Source organism: Bos taurus, chromosome 14 (genome assembly GCF_002263795.3).
Source record: "Bos taurus isolate L1 Dominette 01449 registration number 42190680 breed Hereford chromosome 14, ARS-UCD2.0, whole genome shotgun sequence".
Classification (NCBI taxonomy): Eukaryota; Metazoa; Chordata; class Mammalia; order Artiodactyla; family Bovidae; genus Bos; species Bos taurus.
Window position 1 is genome coordinate 66,204,105 of NC_037341.1, and position 27,687 is coordinate 66,231,791.

The window sequence follows — 27,687 nt, forward strand, 5'->3', positions numbered from 1 at the left end:
ACTTCTGCAGGTCTTCCCATCTCCACGGAGTATATACCCTTCAAAGCATCGGCACACGAAAGAGTCTCCACTGCTTATACACAAATGTTCACAACCATGCTTGCCCAGAGCACAAGCGTCCAGTTCTGAGAATCCAAGTGGAAACAGACACAAAAGAAGGAAATGATTCATACATTAGTCACGTATTTAATCTTTTAAGGTATTTTAGACACCTTAAATGAAAACAGTACTTTATCCTACAGGGTACATTTCAAAATAGAAAGCATGTCTATGAGCAAAATGTCTTAATATATAAAAAGCACATAAAATAAAATAATACTATCATCTCTGTAGGAAAAATGAACAAAAGACACGGAAAGACAAATTACAAAAGGAGAGATAGAAATGGCCTATAAATATTAGAAAATAAGTTCCACATCATTGATCATCATGTAACCATAATGTCAGATTATCAGATAACCATGATTATCTGCACATCTGCTTATGTATGCATGTATGTGTCCTACTTTGGTCATCCCTCCATCCATTCATTCATTCATTCATTTGTTCCCTGATCTGTGGAATATTTCGTGAGTCCCCTCTCTCTGAGTCAGGCACTCTTCCAGTCTCTGGGGACGTAACAATGAGTAAAACCAAGTTTCTGCTTTTGTGAAGCTTACATGTGGTGGCAGGGGCGGAAGGAAAGAGGGGCAAGACAGACAGACAAATGTGTATGTCAGGAGAAGGTGCTACAGAGAAAAGCAGGATGAGGGTGATGGAGAGGGTCTGCTGATTTGGAGTGTGCAGAGGGCTTATTATTTTCCATGCCATGTCAGAGAAGGTGACACTAAGCAGAGCCCTGGAGAAAGAGACGAGTGAATGCGTGGTGTTTGAAAAGGATGACACCCAAGGAAGTACAGCATCTGCAAACAGGGGCAGGAGCGGGTCGGGAGGTTTCAGGAAAGGTAAGGAGATCAGGGGACCGGGCAGGCGATGAGCCAGGACAGACCTCGTGGGAGTCACACGCAGTGGCTGCATCTAAGTCAGAAGGGTCACTGGAGGGTTCTGAGCAGTGGGGTGACACGAACTGACTTTTTTCTTAAAGGACCACTGTGCACAGAACGGGCCACGGGTAAGGCTGGAGCAGGGAGAGTGGGAAGAGAGCCACTGCCTGACCTCTCAGACAGGCGGGTGAGAGGGTCAGACTGAGGCTGGACTTTGAAGGCAGAGCCTGCAAGCTTTGCTGATGGGTTAATATAAAGAGTCCATCTTCACATGGATATGACAGAAGAGTCATGGGTGACCTGAGGTCCTAGGGCTGAGCGACTGAAGAATGGCATTGCCATAGACGGGGCTGGGCAGCTTCTGTGACAGCAGGCTGTAAAAACCAGGCTGATATGCTAAAGCCTGATACTGAGGACAGATGGGAAGGGACTTTTTCTAAGAACCAAACAGAATTCTGAGAGTCAACGCTATCATTTCAGATGGAGGGGAATTTCTATAGTGGCTTTGAAGTGAGATTTTAAAATGAATGCGCATAATCACTTTTATAGCCAGGCACAGACCATACGCTTTTTTAAGGCATTTTTGCAGTATTTTTCTTGGAGGGGAGTCTTGAGAACGACCCTATGGATTAATTAAAGCAGCTGTTGTTATTCTCACTTACCAGCCAGGGAAACTATGCTTTGGGAAGATTGATGGCTTGCCAACATCAGTTGCTAATAAGTGACAGCACCAGATTAAAAATGTAATCTTCTGATAATAAATCCCATGTTTTCCCCAGCTACACTGCGTTGCTATACTCTAAAGTAAGCTTCCAAACACGAAGGGAATTTTGTCTTCGTTTGGGCAGAAGGGCCGCCAAAATCTGAACAGTGGGAAAGCGTTGTATCAACTGAAATTATAACTGCAGACGAGAGTCAAAGCAGAGCTGGCCCTTGCTCTTTGCTCAGAACATGACTTACTTCTCCAGGCACAATCTAGACTCATTATTGATGCAGAACATTTCTCGATGGCTTGGGGTAATCCCTCACGTAGTGTTGAGTGGAAATACAATTGAGTGATCCATAATACAGACAGCCGACTGGCTGTGGAGGTGAGCGGTTTTTTTTCCTCACCATGAATTTATATTAAGAATACTCCATTTTCCAATGTAATAAAATAGCTATAACTCTTTCAGGTCAGCCTTGTCAAGCCATAATGCAGACAGGCTCCCTGAGCACGCCCCTTCTTTCTGGAGCATCCCCCATGCCCTGTCCTGTCCCTGTAGCTTCATCTCAGGCTGAAGTTTTGAAGAGTGACTGAGTCTTTCCACAAGGATCCTGAAAAGACATTGGCCCCCAGGCTCTTGCAGGACGAGTCTGTACTTGGCAGAGGGGCACTGCTTTCCTCTATGGGGAGCCTGCTGAGCCTGAAAGCACTGTTCTCAGGGGGCATCCTCACCATTGGCTGCAGACGATCCTGGGAGCTCCCAGCCCAGCCTCTGAGCTCTCCTGGGCTTTTGTACTAATAGCTGTTTGGAAATTTTGTTGTGTGCATGCTTTAAAAGCATGTAGGGAATTTGGGTTTTTAAACTTTCCCTTCTTACCCGCTCAGGGCATCTGATCAAGAGAAGAGAGCAATGGTTCTCAATCTCAGGGGAACATCAGTCACCTGCAGAGATTATTTGAAAGGCAAAATGGGCCCATGATTCAAAATTCAAACATACTAAGGGGAGACGTCCCCTTTGGAGGGGGTATCTGGCAGTATCTGCCTAAAGTACAAAATGTACCTTTGACCTGGCAGCTTCACTTCTGGGATCCTCTCCTGCAGATACCCTGGCACCGTATGAAGAGATATACTTTCAAGTAATTCACAGCAGCATCGTTTGTAATAATGAAAAGTGGGAAACAACCCAGATGTCCACGACTACTCAGGAGACAAGCTGAACAAATGTTCTACACAATGAGATGCTGTGCTTAGTCGCTCAGTCGTGTTTGACTCTTTGTGACCCCATGGACTATACAGTCCATGAAATTCTCCAGCCCAGAATACTGGAGTGGGTAGCCGTTCCCTTCTCCAAGGGATCCTACCAACCCAGGGGTCGAACCCACGTCTCCGGCATTGCAGGCGGATTCTTTACCAGCTGAGCCACCAGGGAAGCCCCAAAGAAACAGGAATGGAATGGAAATAAAATGGAATGTTAGCTATCCATTGCGGAGAAGGCAACGGCAACCCACTCCAGTACTCTTGCCTGGCAAGTCCCATGGACGGAGGAGCCTGGTAGGCTGTGGTCCATGGGGTTGCTAGGAGTCGGACACGACTAAGCGACTTCACTTTCACTTTTCATTTTCATGCATTGGAGAAGGAAATGGCAACCCACTCCAGTGTTCTTGGCTGGAGAATCCCAGGGACAGGGGAGCCTGGTGGGCTGCCGTCTATGGGGTCGCACAGAGTCGGACACGACTGAAGTGACTCAGCAGCAGCAGCTGCAGCTATCCATTGCTGCAAAACAAGGTATGCCAACACTTAGCAGCTTAAGGCAACATGTGTGATGTCACACAGTGTCTGAGGGTCTGGAAGCCAGCAGGGGCTCAGCTGGGAGGTTCTGGCTCAGAGTGTCTCGTGAGGCTGCAGCCGAGCTGGTCCCCTGGGAGCTGCATTGATCCCAAGGCTCCGCTGGAGCTGGAGGATCTGCTTCTGAGCTCACTGGTGTGTGCACTGGCCTCAGCTCCTCCCTGGAGGATGACGGAAGGCTTCAGTTCCTCAACATGTGGGCCTCTCCACTGGGCTGCTCCCAATACGGCTTCCCTTAGAGTGAAGCCAACATGACTTCAAGAAGCCAGAGAGAGCTCCCAGAAAGCAGCCACAGTGTTTCTGACAACTTCACTGGAGAAGGGACACAGCACCATTATTTCCACAGCTGTCGGTCACGCAGGCGGACGGTGAAGGAGGGAAGGAATACATGTGTGTGAATTCAGGAGGGGCTGCCCTGGATGGAGGCTGCCCACCACCAGTTACCTGGGAACCAGAGGGAGGCAGGGGGATGGAAGGGTGGGCAAGAGTGCGAGCCAAACTCCTTAATGCACGTCTTTTTGTACTGTTTTGATTTTTAAACTATGTATACCTTTTACCCATTCTAAAAATAAAATCAAATTTAAACAGACAAAAAAATCTTATAAAAGTACTCTTCTCTCTCACCTTTGACACCCTGCATCATTATTTTTTAAAGGTAGCACCGTGATTAATTTAACCAGTTTCTTTTTGGAAAGGCAGTGAGGTGGTCCCTAGGCTTTGCTATTACAATTGTTACCGCAGGGGATACTCGTATGCCTGTAGTTTTGCATACAATGGGAAAGCAAGTCCGAAAGATAAACATCTAGAAGTAGGATTGCCTCACTAAAGGGTAGGAACATTTAGCCCCGGATAAATATTTTTCAAATTGTCCTGCAAGGAGGTTGCATCAATCAACGTAAGATAATCTCTATTTCGGGAGGTCCAGGGTGCTGCCTGGACTTTCGGATGTTTTAAAAAGCCCCACGGATGACACCAACAAACTGCCAGAAGTGAGATGCCAGCGCGGGACCCAGAACTTAGGTTCAGAGACCTTCCCAAGTGTCCAGAGAGGTGATACCATTCCTCCATCATCATGAACCACCTGCCATCATCTTTCTCCTGGGCTGTTACTCCATCTACCAACTAGGTCTTCACAAACCTACTTCACCCCCTCCAGCCCACTCTCCTGGACTCAGCTGGAGTCCTCTTCTAAAGCGTGCGTGCAGACATCCTTCCCTCCATCTGCCTGACACCCTTAAGTGCTTCCTGAGAGTCTGGGTAGGACTCATTGGTGAGGTTCGCAGGAACCTGCCCGCTGCCTCATCTCAGCCACGCTCCCCCCAGCTCTGAGTACTTTCTTTCAGTACCTCAGGACCAAGCCAGAAAGTGAAAGTGGCTCAGTCGTATTCGACTCTTTGCAACCTCCATGGACTATAGAGTCCATGGAATTCTCCAGGCCAGAATACTGGAGTGGGAAGCTTTTCCTTTCCTCCAGGGGATCTTCCTAACCCAGGGATCAAACCCAGGTCTCCTGCACTGCAGGCAGATTCTTTACCAGCTGAGCCACAAGGGAAGCCCAAGAATACTGGAGTGGGTAACCTATCCCTTCTCCAGTGGATCTTCCTGACCCAGGAATCCAACCGGGGTCTCCTGCACTGCAGAGGGATTCTTTACTAGCTGAGCCGCCAGGGAAGCCCACCAAGCCAGAAGCCCGCCCCCTATAGGGCTCTGCCCAGCCAATCGTCTGCTGCCTCCACCTCCTCTAGGTGTCTTCTGGGACCTCCCTGCACAGAGCCTCACAGCCCCAGGCACCTGCCCCCTCTGGTAATGTCACAGCTAGCAGTAGTAGTATTAGTCACTCAGTCGTGTCTGACTCTTTGTGACCCTGTGGATTGTAGCCCGCCAGGCTCCTCTATCCATGGGATTCTCCAGACAAGAACACTTGAGTGGGTTGCCATTCCCTTCTCCAGGGGATCTTCCTGACCCAGGGAATCAAACCCAGGTCTCCTGCACTGCAGGCAGATTCTTTACCGTCTGAGCTATAGGAAACCCCAGCATCACAGCTATGACCAAACACTGGTTGCTCTGGACCTATGCCTGCCTCCTCACTGGACCACGCTCACACGGGCTCTGACCTCCAGGGGACCACAGGCTGCACCTGCCCTCCTCTCCTGGATCTCCCAGCTCCGAACTTAATGCCTGGCCCCCACAGCAGGTCCTCAGCAAATGCCTGCTGAGTTAAAGGAAACACTTCCTCAGCTTTCTACTCTGAAAACCAAGGATCACGAGAGTTTTAAATGAGAACCCACGCCGTGTGGATGGTGACGGTCAGCTGGGCTCCCCTTTCTCTCCCTCCTTCCAGCCTTGCAGAGTGCGATTCGCAGTTGTTCAGCAAAACGTCCAGTTTCTGCACATCAGGGACATTCCTGTCACTCATAATTAAAGAACCACAAATGGTAAATTAGAGAAGGCCAAAGTTGTGCTGCAGCTAACTCCCCGACCACAGGCTTTCAGCTGCCTTTCAGTCACCAAGTCTGGAAACCAGCTTGGAATCAGCATCTCTGCCGAGCTAAGGTTACTCCCTGCTGGGAAAGCATGTCAGTGGTTCCCTAACAGGCAAAGAGAGCCAACATCCCTGACTCACGATTACGGGGGGCCTTCAGCCTGGGGAGAATGGTGGGCACTCCGACAAGAGTTCATTCATTCAGTGAGTGTTTATGGAGCCCTTACTCTGCCAGCCTCTACCCTCATTCTCGGGCTAGAAGGGACCTTGGGGATGAACTGATCCAACACCTTCCTTTAAAGTCACAGAAACTGAAGGACACAGAGTGGGTGTGACTTTCCCAAGGCCCCTTACCCTGCAGAGATGATTAGTCTCAGCCGTGCTGGGGGCAGAGGTGTGATTAGATCACAGGTCTGTCGCCTCCGTGGTCCCTGGTCCAGGGGTCATCCTCGCCCAGCAGACTCATCAGAGGCTGCTCAGATAGGCTGATAGATTCTCAGAAGGCAAACTAAAACAGTTTTCTCAAGGGAAGCCAAACCTCCAAATAGCATAATGAACTCTAACTGCTGCACTGGTCTGTCTCAGTGGCTCCTCCAGGCTCACATCTCTCCAGTCTCCCTCTCAATTCAGCACTCGGTACTTACTACTAAGTACTCAGTACTCTCAGCTTCTTTCAGTTCACTCTCTGGACCCTGGCTGGCATGTTCTATTTCCTGTGCTTAGGAAGACCACGCCCTCCATTTTAGCCCTTTGGGGCCGCTCTAACAAAACACTTCAGACTGAGTAGCTTATAAACAACAGAAATGTATTGCTCACAGTTCTGGAGGCTGGAAGTCTGAGGTCAGGATGCCAGCAAGGTTGGGCAAGAGCCCTCTTCTAGGTCACAGACTTCTTGTATCCTTACATGGCAGAAGAAACTGGAGAGTTCTGAGGGCAGGGATCTCATTCATACGGGCTCCATCCTCACGACCTAATCACCTCCTAACGGCCTTGCCTCCTAACACCATCACCTTCCATGGTTAGGCTTTCAACATATAAATTTGCGGGGGGAGGGGGGCGAGGCGCAAACATTCAGTCCATAACACCTTCCATCTCTGCATAGCTCCCTCCATCAGTCTCTAAAGGTCAGATCAAACACCTCTTTCTCAGGAAGACTTCCTCTGAACCAGGTGAGGGTCCCCCTGCCAGATGCCCCGTGACACCTCTCCTACCCTCATGATGACTCTCATCACACAGAATGGAAGATCCATCCTTAATATCCTTCTTCCCTGAGAAATTTTAAACTCTCTCAGGGCAGAAACTGAACTTGCATCAACCCCACAGTGGCCCAGGGTCAGCACAAGATGACCAGCACAACACAGGTCCACAGGAAGTGCCTGCAGGGGCTGAGCAGCAATGAACCAGAAGTACCTAGACTCGAATCCAGAGACGAAAGTGGACAGACGGAACCACCACTTCATGTGACATGGCTGTAGGGACTTAGCAGAGATCTCAGGATGCAGGAATGAAATTTCCCCTTTAGAGAAGGATCCTCTTTTAAAAAAAAAAAATATGTCAGAAGGCAGGTCTACATATTAATTAAAGCCTTATCATGACGGGGGTCTGCGATTAAGACGAGTAGACGCTTCAGGACGTAGCACAGGTTTTAGGGCCTGAGTCTCACAGCCCCACACACTGATACAGTCTGTTCCTCACATCTGGATTCCACATCTGGTGACTCACGCACGGGCTGTGGTGCAGCAATCATGGGGTAATGTGTTCCGAGGACTCGCACCTCTGTGGTGATGACAGACAGAAATCCTGTGTCTGGGGCTCCACGTAGGAGGTTATTAAACCCAACCCCAACCCCAGAGGGAGAAAGCCACAGTGGCCGCCTGCCAAGAGGGTGACCAAGGCTGAGAGACAGAATTACACCATTTGCTGGCATTTTTAAAAATAATAAATCTAGCAGCAGCCATTCATTTGCTAACTCTTTGTAGGTTTTTTTTTTCTCAGACAAACCAGAAGCAGCTCAACTGAGACGTATTTTTAGAGGTCACCCTGGGTAAGAGATTCTGAAGTCAGGGGACCCCAGTCTTAGCCCTGACTCTGTCATCAACCCCCAGGGTCAGCTTGGGGGGCATCAGTTTTCTCCCCAGGCCACAAAAGAAAGAAAAGATCTCTAAGTTTCCTTCTGTTCCTTTCTATCTCTAATGTGAATACACGAGGGTAAAGGGTACAGTGGTCTTTTCTCTCCAGTCTCTGTGATGGACTGAATTGTGTTCTCCTCAAATTCTGAGTTGAAGCCCAAACCCTCAATGTGCTGGTATTTGGATGTGGGGCCTTTGGGAGGTGATTAGGGTTAGATGAGGTTATGAGCGTGGGACCCCCATGATGGGATTAGTGCCCTTCTAAAAAGAGAGCGTATTCTCTACGTGTGTGTCTGTGTATCTGTGTGTGATGGGAGGACACAGCAGGAAGGCAGACATCTGCAAGCTCAGAGGAGGGTTCTTACCAGAGCTGACCATACTGGCGCCTTAATCTTGGATGTCCAGCCTCCAGAACAGCAAGACAATTACATTTCTGCTGCTAAGGCACCAAGCATGCAGGATTTCTTGATGACTGCCTGAATACAATAACACACTGCTCTTGTCTTGCTCAGGGTTGCTTCGTCCTGCAACGTCAGTCTGGGAGGCATCAGGTAGGAAAAAGCCTTTGCCCACCCACCTCTGGTGGCCAGTGTAGGAGTATCCCCAGCTGAAATTCCCAGTGCTCTATGCTTGTCACTCAGATCTGCATCAGCACCCGCCACATGCTAGAGGAAGGTAGTGCCCGGGCTCCTGAGCCTGACTCCTCCCAGGCAGTCTCCACAAGGAGCGCAGGCCAGGCCTACCAGGAGTGGGTCTTCAGGCAGCAAAGCAGGACGCTACCTCAGCCCGCTCCTAGTGTGGGGCCGTCTAACAGTGGGAAGTAAGATTTCAACAAGAGTACCTTCAGGTTTATGGAATTTTACAAGTTCCCCAAGCACTTCAGTGACTGTCTTTCCCTGTGCCACAGAGTGACCCTGAGAAAGAGGCAGAAATGACCATTCCCAGTTTACAGGTGAACAGTTAGATGCAGGCAAGAGACCTGAGAAATGTGGGTTTGGTCCCTGGGTCAGGAAGATCCCCTGGAGGAGGACATGGCAATCCACTCCAGTATTCTTGCCTGGAAAATCCCATGGACAGAGGAGCCTGGCAGGCTATGATCCAGAGGGTCACAGAGTCAGACACAACTTTAGCAACTTAGCATGCATGCAGTCAGATCCAGAGAGGTCAGTTCCCTCCCAAGATTTAAACCCAATCTTTGGGCTCTTAGTTCAGTGTTCTTTCTACTCTGCCATGCTGATTCTAGATCTGTGCACAGATGGCCACAGGGAAGGGTCCTGATGGGGTCTTACTGCAGTGGGTGGAGCAGAGCTGCTCCCAGCAGGCCAGGAGGGCAGGAAGTTCCCCATGGAGGTGATGCTGGCCCTGGGCTGGGTTTCTGCCAGCAGAGGTGGGATATGGAGGTTGTCCTAAGTGGAGACAGGCTGGGCTGGAGGTTCAGGCCCTGCTCAGAGAAGAGGGGAGTTGCCTCCTTTGAAGAACCGGAGGGAACAGGGAAGAAGACCTGGGTGGGGCTCAGGAGGTGGAGGAAGGTGTTATCTGCCACCTGCCAAGTCAAGGGCCACTGAAGCATCCGGAACAGAAGATGGACCCTGTGCCAGGTGCCACAGGATGAAAACACAGGTGGTCTCTGCCCGTTCACTCAACATGCATTGAACTTTATGGAGCATTTCCTGTGGGCAAGGCCTGGAACTCAGTCTCTGAGTAAGACCGGGTCTCTAACCTCCAGAAGCTCGCAGGCCTGTGGGCTGTGTGCTCCTCGCACATCTAGACTAGAGAGTCTTTCCTGATGCTGAGATGCGCTTGCACTAAGTTTATTTCAGAAATTTCCAGGAGGTAGAGACGGGACGAGTCCTCTCAGCTGCAGCTTGCAGAACAGATCCCCTGATTTCCCTCCCCACCTCAACCCCCTTCAGGGTTGTGGAACAACCCTCCAAGGGGTGATCGCAGCTTGGGGGTCAGGGGACCAAGAGGAAGGGAGGGTGGGCGTCACTCCAGAGGCCAGAGAGCCCAAGGTGCCTGCAGGGGTGTGAGAATACGTGTCCATTCCTTCCAGGGCCCTGGGAAACTGCGCCTGCTCTTTGTGCTTCAGAGAACCTTCCGGAAAGTGAGCAGAGTGTTCTTCAGGCCACCTGCTATCAAGGTGGTAAGTGGAGGCTGCCTTTATGAAGGGCCAAGGACACCCTCATCTGCTGAGCAGGCCTGGCTGAACTCCAGCGGGCTCCCCACCCACAGCCCAGCATGATTTACAAAAAAGATGCAGTCAGGGTGTCAGGCTCTTTGTGATCTGGGACGGAGCTGGGAAACACACGTTCCCAACCCCAGTTTACTATGGCCACACTGAAAACACAGCGCATTACTGCAGAACAGGGCAGCTAGACAGAATCAACCCGGGGCAGACACAGGCTTCAAATAGGGGACAAGCTCAACAGATATGTGTCAGATGGCGGGTAAAATGCATCTCTTACAAATACCACCATTGCCTGTGTGTGTGCTCAGTCATGTCCGACTCTGCAACCCCATGGACTACAGCCCTCCAGGCTCCTCTGTCCATGGGATTTCCCAGGCAAGGGTGTTAGAGTGGGTTACCATTTCCTTTACTAACTGAGCTATCAGGGGGCCCTGACTTCCCTGGTGGCTCTGATGGTAAAGTGTCTGCCTACAGTGTGGGAGACCCGGGTTTGATCCCTGGGCTGGGAAGATCCCCTGGAGAAGGAAATGGCAACCCACTTCAGTACTCTTGCCTATAAAATCCCATGGACGGAGGAGCCTGGTAGGCTATGGTCCATGGGGCTGCAAAGAGTTGAACACAACTGAGTGACTTCACTTTCTTTCACCATTTCCTACTACAACCATTGCCTGAGGATAGGATAACTCTAACTCATCTGATCATCTCATGTAGACGCACCACATATAATAAACAAATACATATCAAAATTCACTTCTAATGTCATTGTTGCACGTTTACTCAAATGGATAATACCACTGTATCATCAGTTACAAGCCCTATAAATGAGAAAATGGACATTTGAAAGTGTCAGTGGCCATAACAGATGCGGCTGGAAGGAGGGAGTGGGACACGCAGTTGTAAGGAGGAGGGGTAGCATTTGTTTGGAAGGGTCATGAAAATTTCTTAGACGTCCTGCGATTATCTTATAGTCAGTTCTTGGTTATCACAGCAATGGGGAGGTCCAAAGAAATGCATGGATAATCTAAGATGATGAGAATTAAAATAAATCCGTTAAAAAGCAGGCTTCTGGCTTTGGCATGCAGTCAAATGTACATGCAATTGGACACACCCACTCTCTTTCTGCACCCTGATGTCCAGCCCCTCCCTGTGCTGGCCAGGACAGCCGGGCAGGCAGCCACAAGCAAGCCATAAAACTCAAGACTCCATCCCAAATGGGGGAAACCTTTTCTCACAGCCGGCGGAGTTAGAGAGGCACACCCAGCTATGCAATCAGGGCACCTGCCCAAGTGAACAGATGACATAAAAAGGTGGACATGTTAGGTTGTGACCACAGTAGTATCAGTGGTCAGGGAACCTGGTCCTATAACTGGAAAGACTAGCAGGACCCGCAAGGTACATGGCAATCCTGTTCCTCCACTTCTGACCCCTTCTCTCGAAATGACCATTTTTAAGTCTTTATCTTGGTCCACTTGGAAACAGGACTGCAGGGCAGAAAACATAGCCTCCTTGAGTGAAGAGGAGGACATCTGGGAGATTTTTTTTTTTAAGTAATGGAGACAGGAATTGGGACCAGCTGCCGGGAAATATGTCCCCAGGAAACCTCACTGCCAACCTCGCCCCCCCCCCCAATCTGCTGCCAAATTATCCGGATTGGGGGAGGGGACGGGGTTCTCAGGAGCCTCCCCTTCTCGCAGAACTGACTTTGGAGTCACAAGAGTCCAGAGTCTGAACCCACCCCGTAACAGCTGGTCACTTTAGGCTTTTCACTTAGTCTGAAGGTGAGGATTCCGCTGAGGTTGCGGTCCAGAGAAAGCATGCGCTCAGCGTGCAGCGCCGCCGGAAGTCCGCAGTCAGGAAGGCATCTACTTCACTATAACTCATGCCCGCTCCGAGATGACCACAGGCCAGGCCGGAAGAGGCAGAAGCTGTCTTGGGGCAGGAAAGCGGCAGCCACCAGGACTGACATCGCTGGGAGGGGGCTTTCGCACACGTTCAGCCACGAACCCGGGGGCGCAGACCCACCCGTGGTCACTGTCCTCGGCGCACCCCACCCACGATCGCCCGTGCCGTGCCCCCCTCGTCCGACGTCACAACACTCACTGGCACAGGTCTTGCCGTCACTGCGGAGCACGTGTCCCTCGGGACACTCGCAGACGAAGGATCTGTCCGTGTTGACGCAGGAGTACTCGCAACCGTGGCGGCTCAGCAAGCAGTAATCCACTCCTGCAAAACCCCACAGCCAGGGAATCAGATCACGGACCTGCGCGGCCCACTAACCCTCCTCCTCCTGCCCCGGGAAGGCGCGCGGTCCCCAGGGGACAGCCCCGCCATCTCCCCCGGAGCAACGAGCAGAGGACAGAGCGGGGCCCGCCATCCCCTACGGCCGTCACGTTCTCCACGCCGGTGGCAAAGCTCTTCCCTGTAAGAGAAGCACGAAGGGCACTCACGCGAGCAGGTCTTGAGGTCGTCGTTGATGAGGAAGCCTTCCGAACACTGGCAAACGAACGAGTCCTCCGTATTGAGACACAGCTGCTCACAGCCGTGGTCCTGCTCGGCGCAGTGATCCACCCCTGCAGGCGACCACACAGGGAAAGCCCCTGAAGTAAGCCAGGAGGGCATCAGAGAACAAAACCACCTCCCCGGGGAGCCGCTGCCTGGCAGCTTCACTCCGTTGATGCCCCAAAGAGAGAGGTGTATGGTTTCCTTCCACCCTGTGCCACTGGCCTGGTTTGTTTTACTTCCTATTTCTTTGAGGAGTAAGGTGCATGTGACTCCGGTCAAGGTGGTAATGACAGTAGCCCTCTGCACCTGAGCCAGGTCTGGGCATCACCTGCAATCCCCCGGGGCACCGGTGCGAGAAGGGGCCCTCCCCGTGGCACAGAGAGGAGAACCAGGCTCGGAAAGGTGGAGCCGCGGACCTCGCGGGTTCCCTGCGGCTCACAGCCTTGTCTCAGGATTGGGGAGGGCTCCACGCCACACTATTTGGGCTCAAATCCCACCTCCCCCTACCGGCTTCCCAGCTGTGAGATGCTTGCTGGGCGGTCATTTGGCCTCTCTGCCAGCATCTCATGACTTGAGAAATGGGGTTGAGGCTCGCTTTTTTCTAGGAACATGGTGGGAGGAGTTGATTCACCTAAAACCCTCAGAACAGTGGCTGGCATACATAATCACTTTGTGAATGCCTGTCATTACTAAGTATATGGCTGGGGAAGAAAGAATTGTATAGTTCCTTTTATCTCAAAGAGAAAAAGTGCTGTTATCCTCCATAACCAGGACATCCAGATTCAGAAAACAAACCAACGCCAAGGCCTTGCATGTGTGGCCAGTCCTGGCACCCGAGCCCTGCACAGCTGGCCTAGCTAGGATAACAGACACACAGCTGCGGTGAACTGGTTCCCACCAGACAGCCCTGCAGGCTGCCTCCCAGATTTCCTTGATGGAGAAAACGCACACCAGGAGACTGGAGAGACACTGAAGGCCTTGTGCAGGGCCATGGGGTGGGCCTCTTTGACTCCCACAGGACCTGGGACTGTGCCTTCTGGAACATTCCACCCGTGGCTGTGCCTACAGCAAACATTCGCAAGATCTCAAGAGCCAGAGACTTCTGTTCACATCTCAGTTCACCATTTACCTGTCACGTGATCCTGGGAAACGTAACTTAATCCCCTTGCGCTTGTTTCCCCATCTTTAAATGGGGGTAAGAATGTTGATGCCTCACTGGGATCTGGTGCAGATAAAGTGAGTGAGTACTTGGGAAGTGATCCCAGCCACACCTGCATGGAGCAAGCCCCTCATAAGGGCTTCCTATTGTGATGGTCTGTGGGTTCCCTGAGCCCCCATGGAGAATAGGATTACCAGGCTATCTCTGGGGACTCCTAGGAAGAAATAGCTTGGTTTATACTTTCTTGAAGCTGACTAGATGGTCCTTCTTACTAGATTCCAGAAAGAAAAGATGGCTCAATCTCTCCTGCTCCAAGGCGTGCGGGGAGGGATAGGCAGGTCACGGGTCCTGGGGCTCTAGGTGGGCTTGTCCAGGTCATGCCTAGCCTGCCCTGGGATGCCTGTCAGAGCTGTCAGCTGGCAGGCCCCACACTCCTGGAAGAGAAGGCACACAGACTGTACACAGATCCATCTTCACCAGGGTATCCCCTCGTTGAGCGGAAGGACCCTTGTTCATCACTGGCTTCTCACAAGGACTCAGAGACTTCCAGAGGCAAGTGCAGAGCAGTGCCAACTCTCTGGTTCAAAAATGCTTTGACTTCCGAGATTGATGCTTCGAAAGCCCGATCGAGGACTCTGTTTCCTCTGAAGACGGAAAGGGGCACGAGGTTTCCCGAGGACCGCTCTGCACCTAATACTTCATCTGTGAAACTTCCCCTCCAGGCGCTGGAAGGTCCAAATACTGAACAGCTGTACTGTTCTCACTCACAATCTATCTCTGTCCCCAAAGCTGGAGCAGATGTGCAGCTCACTGGGTGGAAAGCCACACAAAGGACCTCTTCTGTGCCAGCCGTGTCACCAAGCCCCTCGCTGGCACCCCCCAGGGTCAGGGCGTCCCCCGCCATGTCACACGCCCCACCCCCACTGGCTTGGACCAGTGGAGACTCTGCCTCGTAAAAAAGAGATGGAACCATCCAGCTGGCACATCCTGCAAGTTTCCACGTTGACGTCACCGGACCGAGTTATGTTGCGCCCCTTACACAAGAAAATGAAGACAATGCTTCATAAAAAGTCCCATGTTTCTCAGCTCGCCCTCAGATGAGGTCTGCAGTGGCCCAAGGGCCTTCTGAGGTCTGTCTCTTTTCTGGTTCCTGTCCCAGGCTCTGTGGCAACAAAGAGCTCTTATTTTTAATTGTATGTTTTCCTTGTGTCAAGCACTGTGCTAAGAGGTTGAAATAGTCCTCATGATTCCCCTTAACAACTCCAGGAAATTAATGCTGTTATCATCTTCCCTTCTTTTAAACGGATGGGAAAGTCAAAGCTTGGAGAACTTTAATACCTTACCTGGGGTCACATGTCTAGTATGAGGCCGAGTTTGGATGAAATCAGGCTGGTCTGACTTAATCAAGGCTCTCAAGAGCAAATGATAATATTAGCTAATATTTGTGCATGTGTTAGTTGCTCAGTCATGTCCAACTCTTTGCGACCCCATAGACTGTAGCCCGCCAGTCTCCTCTGTCCATGGAATTCTCCAGGCAAGAATCCTGGAGTGGGTAGTCATTCCCTTCTCCAGGGGATCTTCCTGACCCAGGGATTGAACCCAGGACTCCTGCATTGCAGGTAGATTCCTTACCATCTGAGCCACCAGAGAGGCCTAGCTAATATTTACTGGGCTTTTATTATGTGTCTAGCAGGATTTTTCTAAGTGTTTTCTACGTGCTGATTCTGTCACCCTTCACAATCCAGTCTCTGAGGCAGGCAGCATGAGTAGTCCCATTTTACAGATGATGAAACTGAGGCCAGGAAAGTTAAGGCTGCTGGACCATCAGGCTCATAGGAAACCCAGGAGCTTCAGAAGTGACTGGCTGCTAGTGAGCCCCGGGCCCTGTGTGTGAACCTGGCCCTCCCTTGAGCCCCTGACCCGGGTACACTCACGGCTGCAGGTCTTGCCGTTGGGGTCCAGAGTGTAGCCCCGGCGGCAGCGGCAGTAGTAGCCCTCCTCCGTGTTGATGCATTCGTGCTCACAGCCCGGCTTGTTCAGCGCGCAGTAGTTGATCCCTGAAGGGAGAAAGGGCAAACACTCCTTCAGGCTTGGGGCTTCTCCCAGGGCTGAGGTTGGCCCCTCCCAGTAAATATTCAGTAAGGAAGGTGCTCCACGGGACACAGACAGCAGCTCCTGTTCTGCACGAGCTTGTTTGGGAGAACCTGGCACCTGGGGGTGTGTCCCTCTGCGCTCGCCAGCAGGGGTCTCTTCCTCAACAGATGGCCAAAACGCTGGGGAAATGGGTTGAGCGCCACAGTTCCCAGCCCATCTCCTCCCAAGAATGATGGAAACGCTGGGAAAATTCAGTCTCTTCTTCCAGTTAACCTGATTACTAGGGCTCAAAGCGTGTATGGAGCTGCTGCCGGCAGTGACATCTGACAACGGCATGGGACGGCACAAGGCAGAATAAACAGCAGCTGATCTTGCAAGATACCCAGCGATTTAGGAGAGGCAGGAAAAGGCAATTACATTAAGAAGGGTCCAAAGCTCCACCGGGCTCTGGGTGAGAGCGTGACACCATCCGTAATCAAGAAACGGGAGAAGACGCATCTCTGATGCTGGCCCAGGTTGTTACAGCTCGGCCCTATTCACCCCCATCCAAGCTGCCTTTCTGCCGGCAGACATCGGCAGCATCACCACCAGCAGTCAATTAGCAGTTTCATTTTCTGGTAGAAAATGCTAAAACCACATGCTGGGTCACCCCTACCCCCACCTCCCCCCAACATACAGAGAAAGTAATGGAAGAGTCGAAGAACTATAACGGGAAATAAAATGAGCTTGTGGAGGGCCTTTGTTAGACTGGTCACCAACCTCAGGGGCTGAACTGGAGCCATTTAGCTGCATTGTTCTTTTTCCCGCGGATGTGGCAGACACTGTTGGTTGCCTTGCCAATAAGCATTACCCTGTCTTCCTGAAACCAGAATCCTGACCCCGAAGGCATGAGTCATGAGTGGTATAAGCCAGCCTGGCAAGCATGTTCTCCTTTGCCAGGAATTGGTCTAGAGGTGGGAAGATGCCTAGTTCTTGCCAATGAGACAGAAGAATTTATTGCAGCCCCTAGGAAAGATGTCTCTTCCTGAGAAGACAAAGATGTATGAAAAGAAATGAAATGAAACCCATACTCAAAGGACCTCAGACCATCACGTAAAGGGTCCGTGATGTGCCCTCCCACATGACTGCTGGATGGAACTTTCCATGCGCAGAGAAGAAGTGGCTGCAGACTGAGCAGACAGAGAGAACTCCCATGACCTGCAGGGGCTGGCCTGAGAGAAGAGATGCCGCCACAAGCCACAGGCCCTGGGCATGCTCTCTGTGCTTCACCCCTTCTGCACGAGGAGAGGCAGATTATTGTTAGCTGTGTGCAGTTATCAGTTCATCAACAGCCTCACCTGTGTGAGACAGACGTGAATGTCAGAAAACAAGGAATGAGATGAAGGAAAATAGACCTAGCAATAAAACACCGGCCACAGACAGAGACAAAGAGCCAAGTAAAGAGACACAGAACACAAAGGGCCCCACAGACTGGGCCACGTAGTGCAGGACCTGCAGGAATCTCTCCATCACACCAGAGAAAAGTAAGAGAAAAGTCAGAGAAAAGTAAAATTATCTTCACTAAGTGCTGCTCTAAAAAGCCAGCATTCAGCCACTATGGAAAACAGTATGGAGGTTCCTCAAAAAAAATTAAACCTAGAATTACACATGATCCAGCAATTCCACTTCTGGGTTTACACCCAAGAGAACAGAAAGCAGGGCCTTGAAAATATCTATGTTCACAGCATCTTTATTCACAATGACCCAAAGGTGGAAGCAACCCAAGTGTCTACTGAATGGATCAGCAAAATGTGGCAAATACAGCATGTGGAATATTATTCAGCCTCAAAAAGGAAGGAAATTCTGATGTGGAATGAGCCTTATGGTAAGTGAAATGAGCCAGTCACAGAAGGACAAATCTTGTAAGATTCCACTTATATGAGGTACCTAGAGTAGGTAGCAGAAAAGGCGATGGCACCCCACTCCAGTACTCTTGCCTGGAAAATCCCATGGGTGGGGGAGCCTGGTGGGCTGCAGTCCATGGGGTCGATAAGAGTTGGACACGACTGAGCGACTTCACTTTCACTTTTCACTTTCATGCATTGGAGAAGGAAATGGCAACCCACTCCAGTGTTCTTGCCTGGAGAATCCCAGGGACGGTGGAACCTGATGGCCTGCCGTCTATGGAGTCGCACAGAGTCGGACACGACTGAAGCGACTTAGCAGCAGCAGCAGAGTAGGTAGTCATAGAGATGGAAAATAGAATGGTGGTTGCTGGGACTGGGAGAGAGAGGGATAGGGAGTTACTGTTTAATCAGTGCAGAGTTTCCGTTTGGGGAGATAAAGTTCTGGAGCTGGATGGTGAGGATGGTTGTGTAACAACAAAAATGTACTTAATGCCACTGAAGTGAAGTGATGTGAAGTGAAAGTCTCTCAGTCGTGTCTGACTCTTTGCGACCCTATGGACTACACAGTCCATGGCATTCTCCAGGCCAGAATACTGGAGTGGGTAGCTGTTCCCTTCTCCAGGGGATCTTCCCAATCCAGGGTTCCAACCCAAGTCTCCTGCATTGCAGGCGGATTGTTTACCATCTGAGCCACCAGGGAAGCCCAAAAATACTGGAGTGGGTAGCCTATCCCTTCTCCAGAGAATCTTCCTGACCCAGGAATTGAACTGGGGTCTCCTGCATTGCAGGCGGATTCTTTACCAACTGAGTATTAGGGAAGCCCAAACTGTGCACTTAAAAATGGTTACATTGGTCAGTTTTGTTCTGTGGGCAGTCACTTCAGTCGTGTCCAACTCTTTGTGACCCTGTGGATTGTAGCCCGCCCAGCTCCTCTGTCCATGGGATTCTCCAGGCAAGAATACTGGAGTTGAGTTCCCATGCCCTCCTCCAGGGGATCTTCCCAACCTAGGGATCGAACCCACATCTCTTGCATTGCAGTCACATTCTTTATCACTGAGTCGCCCAGGAAGCCCCTTATTCTGTATATTTTACCGCAACTTTTAAAGGGCTAACACTATCTTTAAGAAAGATTTACATACTCTAATTAAATTCAAAAACATGAAGATTTTGGGGGCTTCCCTGGTGAATCAGTGGCAAAGAGTCCATCCCCCTGCCAAGGCAGGGGACACGGGTTCGCTCCTTGGTCCACAAGGATCCCATGTGCCGTGGAGCAACTAAGCCTGTGGGCCACAACTACTGAGCCTGCGCTCTAGAGCCTGGGAGCCGCAACTACTGAGCCACCGTGTGCCACGGCCACCGAAGCCCACGAGCTCTAGAGCCCATGCTCTGCCACAAGAGAAGCCCCCGCAGTGGGAAGCTCGAGCACCACTAGAGAGTAGCCCCGGCTGGCCACAACCAGAAAAAGCCCCCCAACCCCTGCAGCAAAAAGAGACACAGCACAGTCAAAAACAAATAAATAAACAATTTAAAAACATGACGATTCTTTAAAAGGTTAGCACTCAGCTATCTGGCAAACAGCAGTTCCAAAATGCCTCTTCTCTGATGGCTCCTTGCCACAGAGGTTGGCCTGTAGAGCTCTGTCTTCTTTACGTGCTTGAATCACAGTTCATCACACGTATGTAAGTTACTTATTCCTTCACTCAGCATTCACTGGGTACGCACCATGCCCCCCACGTCTGGTCCAGTCTGCTCATTAACTGTGAGGAGCCACACGTGGGCCCGGCTTGGGTGTGGGTTTATCTGGCAAAGCCCAGAGTCTCCAGTAACCCCTGCGAGATGAGACGGCTGGGCTGTCAGCAACTAAACGGCACTAACTAAAAGGCTCCTCAAAAAGGAGCTGGAGACCTCACTGAAAAGGTAAGACATAAAAACATGAGAGATCAGAGATAGGTCACTGCAGACTGTCATGCCAACTGAGTGGCACAGAGCGTAAGTTTTAGAAAGATGGGACAGGCTACAAAATGTTAAAGCAGAAAGTCATGTTCCTTTGGTTTAGGAAATGGAGGTTCGGAGAAGCAAAGCAGTCTGTCCAAGGTCACATGGCCAGGATGGGTGACACTGCCAAGACTTGCCCCCCGTACTCAGTTCACCTGTGCACCCTGTACCCTGCTGTTTAGAGTGTGATGTAGGGGCAGGGGGCCGGGCAGGGGGCCAGCCTCGGGGCCAGCGTGAGCAATCCTGGAGTCCCACCCACCTCTGACTCCACCCTGGGGTCCCCACCTAGACAGTCAGTCCTGGGCTCTGTGTTCTGCATCCTTGCCTCAATAATTTATGCTTTAAGTCGATGACAGCACTTTCCAGAAAAAGAAATTATGCCTGGATGAGGAGAAAGAACAAATCCAGGCCAAGAGTGTTTTCTTCAGTAGGATTGTGTCTTGAATCCCGCACCCCCCACCTCCAGTTTAATTGGATGACATCAAATTCCATTGAAAAATAGATTTCTTATTAGATTTGCAAACAGCCCACATCCATCACCCGCCCATTAAATGTAAATGGCTGTACTCTGAGCTCGAGATCTTTAACACTCTGAGGATCCTCAGGCTCCTAACAACCAAGCCCAGATTTTAAACCCCATTTCTCTGCTTCCTGATCCCACGGAATGCTCCAGAGAGGCACGGAGCGCTCACTTTCCGTTAGCAGCTGTCTGCCATAATCGCCGGCATGCACACATCAGGGCAGGGGTGGCTCTCAGAGGGATCTCGGCAGTGGAGGGCTGGGTTTGCAGCAAAGACAATGGAAAAAGTAACGACGAGGCAGGATGTTGGGAGAAGGGCTGATGAGGACATTGGGTTTTAAGAAACAAATTCCATTTTTCTTGGATGAAAAACTAGGGAACCTGGCTGAAGAGGAAATGGAGCTATCCCTGAATATATATGCATGAGTGTTAAGGACTCTGGGCTGGAGACAGGCCTGACTGGGCTGGAGACAGGCCTGTCTCCAGGCTAATTTGTGGTGGTCACACTGCTTCCAAATGGTCACTTCCTCTCCACTTATCCTTCTGTTCTTGGCCTCCCTCCTCCCTTGATAACGATGCAAGCACTGCCTTGGACCCTTCTCTTATTCCAAGTGCCTCTCCAGGCAGGATGTGGAGGGTGGGGCAGAGGGCAAGGGAATCTCAGATGACTGTAAGTGATGCAGAGCTTCAAGCCAGTTCCCCTCCACCGATGGCCACGTGCCCAGCTCACTTCCTCCTCCCTTCACTAGCAACACACAGTGAAGCCTGCAACTCCAGTGACTGAGTTGGAGCAGATCGAATTTTCCCCCATGGAAGAGGTCTAGGTCCACAACTGAGTCCCACTGCGAGTGATTTTTCCCTGGGGGTAGCCAGCCACCGACACACTCGCCCCGAGAAAAAGGTGTGCATAGCACAGACAGGAGCGGCCGGGCTGGCCTCTCCCACGGCTGAAGCCATGTGTGGTCTGATGGAAAATAGTCTATCTAATTGTTTTCACATTCTGAACCTCCCAGTTAAAATTCCCATCTGATGCCTGAACGTCGCCAGAGTTTGCATCCAGGCAAGGTGGAGGGAATTCTCTTTTGTAAGAGAGACTCAGCTGCAAATTATGGGCTCTGCCACCTTTAACCACCCTACAAGGTCTCACATGTAGTAGAGTGAGCACGTGAGTCACATGTGCTGTGGGCAGGCTGCGGCTTGTGGATTCCATTCAGTAGCCCACGGTGCTTTTCAAAAAACAATATGTGTTCAACCTTTTGAAAATCCAGTCCTGTGCTGCAGAACACTGCTGCACCCACCACTAGGAAGAAGGGGATGAGGGATATGTCCCTCAGTGGGAGTTCCAGAGAGTTCTGTGAGTCAATAGTCGGGAGAATGGGGACAGTTCAGTGTGCGTATCTGTGGCCTAATTTTGGGAATGCTTTTTGAAAAAAATCACAACTTGTGTGCCTTACAAAAGCCACCTTTCTAACAAGATTAATTCAGATGATAGTTGCTATTTCTCCAGGATGATAAATCTAGAGATCCATGTACTCTCTCATTCATTCACTCACTGAATATTGTGTCACACTAGCATGTGCTGAATACTTGAGGTGTTGAGGATTCACGAGTGAGAAAAAGAGAAGAATCACTGTCCTTGTAGACCTTCCATTCCAGGGGGTCTCTCAGGGACAGGTCACTTAAAGAGATCCCGCTGGAGGTTCATGCTTTAGACCCCCCATCAAGCCCTCTGAGGTGCCAGAGGACACCATCTGAGCCACTCAGCACATGCTTAATATCACCCTGCTGACACCAGGCACCTCTCCAATGCTGCAAGGATGCCCCAGAGTCTCCAATTTTTGTTCTTCCTTTATATCAAGGAAAGATGCAATGTCCCCCTTCTTAGAGACCCTCAAGGGTCTCATCTTGAGACTTCCCTTGTGGTCCAGCGGCTAAGACTCTGAGCACCCAATGCAGGGAGCCTGGATTCCATCCCGGGTAAGGGTACTAGATGCCACATGCCACAGCTAAAGATCCCGCATGCTGCAACAAAGATCAAAAATCCGGCATGCTGCAACTAAGACCCGGCACACTCAAATAAATAAAAGTAAATGTTAAATTTAAAAAGTGTCTCATCGGGTAGGACCGGAAGAAACCAGCTCCTTTTCCCTCCAACTCTGGACCCAGCCTTTTCTTTCTCTAAGTCCCAAATACATGTTGTGAGGGTAAGGAGGTGGGGGCATGCATCCTCATTTCAGATAGGCGAGAGCTTCAGCTGGTGCCTTGACTTCATTAAAGGAAACCAGTGGGCAAACCCAGTCTATGCACTGTCTAAAAATCAACCCCATCACAGGATCAGGCGAGACAAAAGATAAAATAAGGGGCAGAATGATGTCAGCGAGCACAAATGCTGAGAACAAGCACACCTGCTGGAGATCTGCAAGAAAAACGAAAGCCAGCAGGGCCATCTGTGGAAGAAGCCCCTCTTCCACATGCAGTACAACTTACTTCTGCAGGTCTTCTGATCGGGATTCAGGGTAAAGCCTTTCAGGCAGCGGCAGGCATAGGAATCATCTGTGTTAACACACTCATGCTGGCATCCATGGTTAGGTGAGGCACAGTAGTCTATCTCTGCAAAGAAAGAAAAATCATAATGATGAACCAAACTGGAAATCTAGCATAGGAAAACCAAAGGACTCACAATCTTAACTTTCCCTAAACAGATATATTCCTATGACCTCAAACACTCAAAACACTCAGGCCATTGAGGGATCTCTCAATGAAGCTATTTCTGTGTTTAGGGATATGGCCTCCCCGGAAGAGGACTTTCTTGACATATTACAAGATGTTTATGCCTTGTGAAGAGGCTTTCCTTGTCCTGGTTCATGTCAGAGCCACCAAAATGTAAGCGTTGTTCGTTGTGCTGCAGGCTGGGAAGAGGGAGCCTCGCTGAATGTTTTACAGAAGGCATGCAACTAAAACGATGACTTCAAATCACTTAACTGAGTGAAACACTTAGCCAAGCAGTATACGAGATCAAATCCTGGAAAAAAGAAGGCCTGAAAGTGAAAGGCATCCTTTGAGGCAAAATTCCTCCCTGTTACATTATTGGCCTCATCTGCACTTAAATCATATCAAGATTTCACAGCTCTAGGTATATAGTGTTGTTGTTTTAGTCACTAAGTCGTATCCGACTCTTTGGTGACCTCATGGACTATAGCCCACAAGGTCCTCTGTCCATGGGATTATCCAAGCAAGAATACTGGAGTGGTTGCCATTTCCTCCTCCAGGGGATCTTTCTGACCTAGGGATCAAACCCAGGCAGGCAGATCCTTTACCACTGAGCCACCAGAGAAGCCCAGGTACACATTAATTTAAACCAAAATAGAAAAAAAAGGTCACATGGAATTTTTAATAATGACATGTTATTGTGTAAGTATATTGTAGATATGGAATGGGACTCTTCTACTGATGGGTCTGAAACTTGAATGTATTGTCTAAAATTACTTGAAATAAGTGGCCACTGATGGGGTCTTAAGAGAAGTTTTTCTGTTTCAATGAGGGTTTTCATTGTTTCAAGGAACATATGAACTACATATATCATTTTCATAATGAAGCATTTGGTATAAATGAGTTTTCCCACCCTATACCAAAGGAAACAAAATGATTAAGAGAAAAGTGCACAGTATTCTCAAAAGGAAAATATTGAGCGGATGCCAACTCTTCCCAATTTAAAGTCAAGGAAAATTTTAAACACTGAAAAAAAAAGAACAGAATAGTATAATAAATCCACATGTATATCACTTGGCTTCAAGAGAATCAATCTACAGCAAATCTACAGCAAACCAATCAACCTACATGGGATATGTATACTCCTATATCCCATGTGAAGATGCCATATAACTTGAAGCTAAACTCCAGATGTTATATCATTTTGTCCATAAATATTTCATAATGTATCCTTAAAAGGCTGGAATTCTTTAAACATATAACTGCAATACACAATCATCTATAAAGTATTTTTTAAAAACTTTCTTATTTGGAAATGATTTTAAATTTACAAAAGTTACAAACATAAAAATACCAGCAGACAGGTAAAAGAAGCACCTGCGACTCTCTATCCACACTCACCTATTGTTCATATTTACCCCATTTGCTTTATCATTTGTTCATCTCTGAATTATTTGAGAGTAAGCTATACACTTACTCAGTTTAAAATTACACTTGTTTAGTCGCTCAGTCGTGCCCAACTCTTTGCGACCCTGTGGACTGTAGCCCACGAGGCTCCTCTGTCCATGGAATTTTCCAGGCAAGAATACTGGAGTGGGTTGCCATTTCCTTCTCCAAAGCTATACATATTGCCACCCTTTTCCCTTAAACACAGCTTGTACTTCCTAAGAGTAGGTATCAGTTCAGTATCAGTTCAGTCACTCAGTCATGTCCGACTCTGTGTGACCCCATGAACTGCAGCACACTAGGCCTCCCTGTCCATCACCAACTCCCGCAGTCCACCCAAACCCATGTCCATTGAGTCAGTGATGCCATCCAACCATTTCATCCTGTCGTCCCCTTCTCCTCTTGCCCTCAATCTTTCCCAGAATCAGGATCTTTTCCAATGAGTCAGCTCTTCTCATCAGGTGGCCAAAGTACTGGAGTTTCAGCTTCAACATCAGTCCTTCCAGTGAACACCCAGCACTGATCTCCTTTAGGATGGACTGGTTGGATCTCCCTGCAATCCAAGGGACTCTCAAGAGTCTTCTCCAACACCACAGTTCAAAAGCATCAATTCTTTGGTGCTCAGCTTTCTTCACAGTACAACTCTCACATCCATACATGACTACTGGAAAAACCACAGCCTTGACTAGATGGACCTTTGTTGACAAAGTAATGTCTCTGCTTTTCAATATGCTGTCTAGGTTGGTCATAACTTTCCCTCCAAGGAGAAAGCGTCTTTTAATTTCATGGCTGCAATCACCATCTGCAGTGATTTTGGAGCCCAGAAAAATAAAGTCTGACACTGTTTCCACTGTTTCCCCATCTATTTGCCAGTGATATAACCACAGTGTAGCCATAACTTCATAAATTTACATTTATACAAGACTTTTATTTAATCTACCATCCACATTTTAGTCTTCTCAGCTGATCTAATAATATTCTTTACAGTATTTTTTACCCTCTAGTATGGAATATACTAAAGTGTCAGGGATTATATTTAATTTCATGTATGCTTAGCCTCCTTTAATCTAGAAACCATGTTGTCTGTTATGGCCATTTAAATTAAAATGGAATGGAAATAGCCTAAATGCCTATTGACAGATGAATGGATAAAGAAGGGGTGGTGTATACAGGTATATAAATGATAGAATATTATTCAGCCATAAAAAGAACAAAATAATGCCATTTGCAGCAACATGGATGAATCTAGAGATTATTGTATTAAGTGAAGTAAGTCAGATAGAGAAAGACAAATACTATAGGATATCATTTATATGTGGAATCTAAAGCACAACAGAAATGAACAGATCTATGAAACAGAAACATACTCACAGGTGTAGCGAACAGACTTGTGGGTGCCAGGGAGAGGGGAGGTGGGGAGGGAAGGATTGGGAGTTTGGGATGAGTAGATGCAAACTAGTATGTGTAGGATGGATAAACAACAGGTGCGGAGCACAGGGGACTGTATGCAATATCCTGTGATAAACCACAGTGGAAAAGAATACCGAGGCCATACATACATATAGCTGAATCACTTGCTCTACAGCAGAAATTAAACACAATATTGTAAATCAACTATACTTCAGTAAATTTTTTTAAAAAATTTAAAACATTTGATTTTACATTTGGGTTTATTTTCCATTATACTGAAAATATAGGTACAAAGGGACATTAACATTATATACACTTATCATTTCATATATTTATATGTGTATATGTATACTTTCAAAGTAAGAATAACAATTCTATTAATGCTAGGACTGCTAGAAACAGTTAAAGCTCTTTTGTTTTTTGGATATCTGCCACTTGGGGTGTAACGTCAATATATTCCATGCCCATCACTTAAAATAATTCTCTTGGTGATTATGCCAACAACCTGATTTACAGTTAGGCTCATTTGCTTCAATCTGTGTTCTGTAGGCAGTTCTCCAACACCAATTTAGAGCCCTGTAATTTAATTCAGTTCTGACACTAACTACCTACAATTAACATCCAGTCTCACAAGGTAAAGTGTAAGGTCCCCAACAAGACTGCCCTTACTTCAGACACCAGTTTTCAGGGGGGTACCCAGCCTACCTTCACTTCTGCAAAGCCACCTACAATCCTGGGGGTACCCACAACCAGTTCCTCTCAGTAGAACTCAGGAAAGTGCTATACTTACAGTTACCATAATCAAGATGGTTTTAGCTCTTCCTTTCCAATCTAGATTTCATTTCTTCCTTTCCTTTTCACTTCCTTATTACAATGGTTAGAAGCTTAGTTGCTCAGTTGTGTCCAACTCTTTGCGACCCATGGACTATACAGTCCATGGAATTCTCCAGGCCAGAATACTGGCAAGGGTCGCCTTTCCCTTCTCCAGGGGATCTTCCCAACCCAGGGATCCAACCCAGGTCTCCCGCATTACAGGCGGATTCTTTACCAACTGAGCCACAAGGGAAGCCCTCAGAACCTTACAGGCTGTGCTAAATAGAAGTGATGAGAGTGGGTATCCTGTTTTACTCCTCATCTAATAAGGAAAGCATTCAATCTTTCATCAGTCAGCACGACGTTAGCGGATAATTTTTTCACTGATGCACTGATCAGACTGAGGCAATTCTCTTCAAGCCTAGCTTGCTGAGAGTTTTTTTTTTTTTTTTTTTTAAGCATAAATGAGTGTCAGGTCTTGCCCAGTGCTCTTTCTGTATATACTGAATTGGATCATACAGTTTCTACTTTTTGTATGTTAATGTTTTAAATTTCATTAATCAAGCTTTGAATGTTAAATCATCCTTGAATTCCCGGGATAAATCTCAGGAAGTATTATCCTTTTCATATATTGTGGAATTTGCTAAAAACAAAGATCTTCTGCATGTATTTCATGAAGGATATTTGTGTCATTTTCTTTTCTTATAATGTCCCTTTCTGGGTTTGCTATCCTGCAGGCCTTAGAGAATACATTGAAGAATGATCCTTTCTCTCCCATTTTCTGGAAAAATTTATATGAAACTGGCATTAGTTCTTCCTC

General features: G+C 48.7%; 1 protein-coding gene and 1 long non-coding RNA gene across 3 annotated transcripts in view; both read right to left on the reverse strand.

Annotated features, from left to right (window-relative positions):
• MATN2 (matrilin 2) overlaps positions 1–27,687 on the reverse strand; it is a 172,928-nt gene that overhangs the window by 17,286 nt on the left and 127,955 nt on the right. For both annotated transcript variants that reach the window (XM_005215629.3, NM_001102528.1), the window contains 5 exon segments: positions 22,977–23,099; positions 15,929–16,051; positions 12,781–12,903; positions 12,434–12,556; positions 3–125 (listed from right to left, as the gene is read on the reverse strand). In XM_005215629.3, the coding sequence (XP_005215686.1) occupies positions 3–125; positions 12,434–12,556; positions 12,781–12,903; positions 15,929–16,051; positions 22,977–23,099 (615 nt within the window).
• On the reverse strand, positions 11,093–12,421 carry LOC112449541 (uncharacterized). Its single transcript, XR_003038116.1, has 2 exons — positions 12,069–12,421; positions 11,093–11,354 (listed from the first exon to the last, which is right to left on the reverse strand). It is a non-coding gene; the product is annotated as an uncharacterized lncRNA (long non-coding RNA).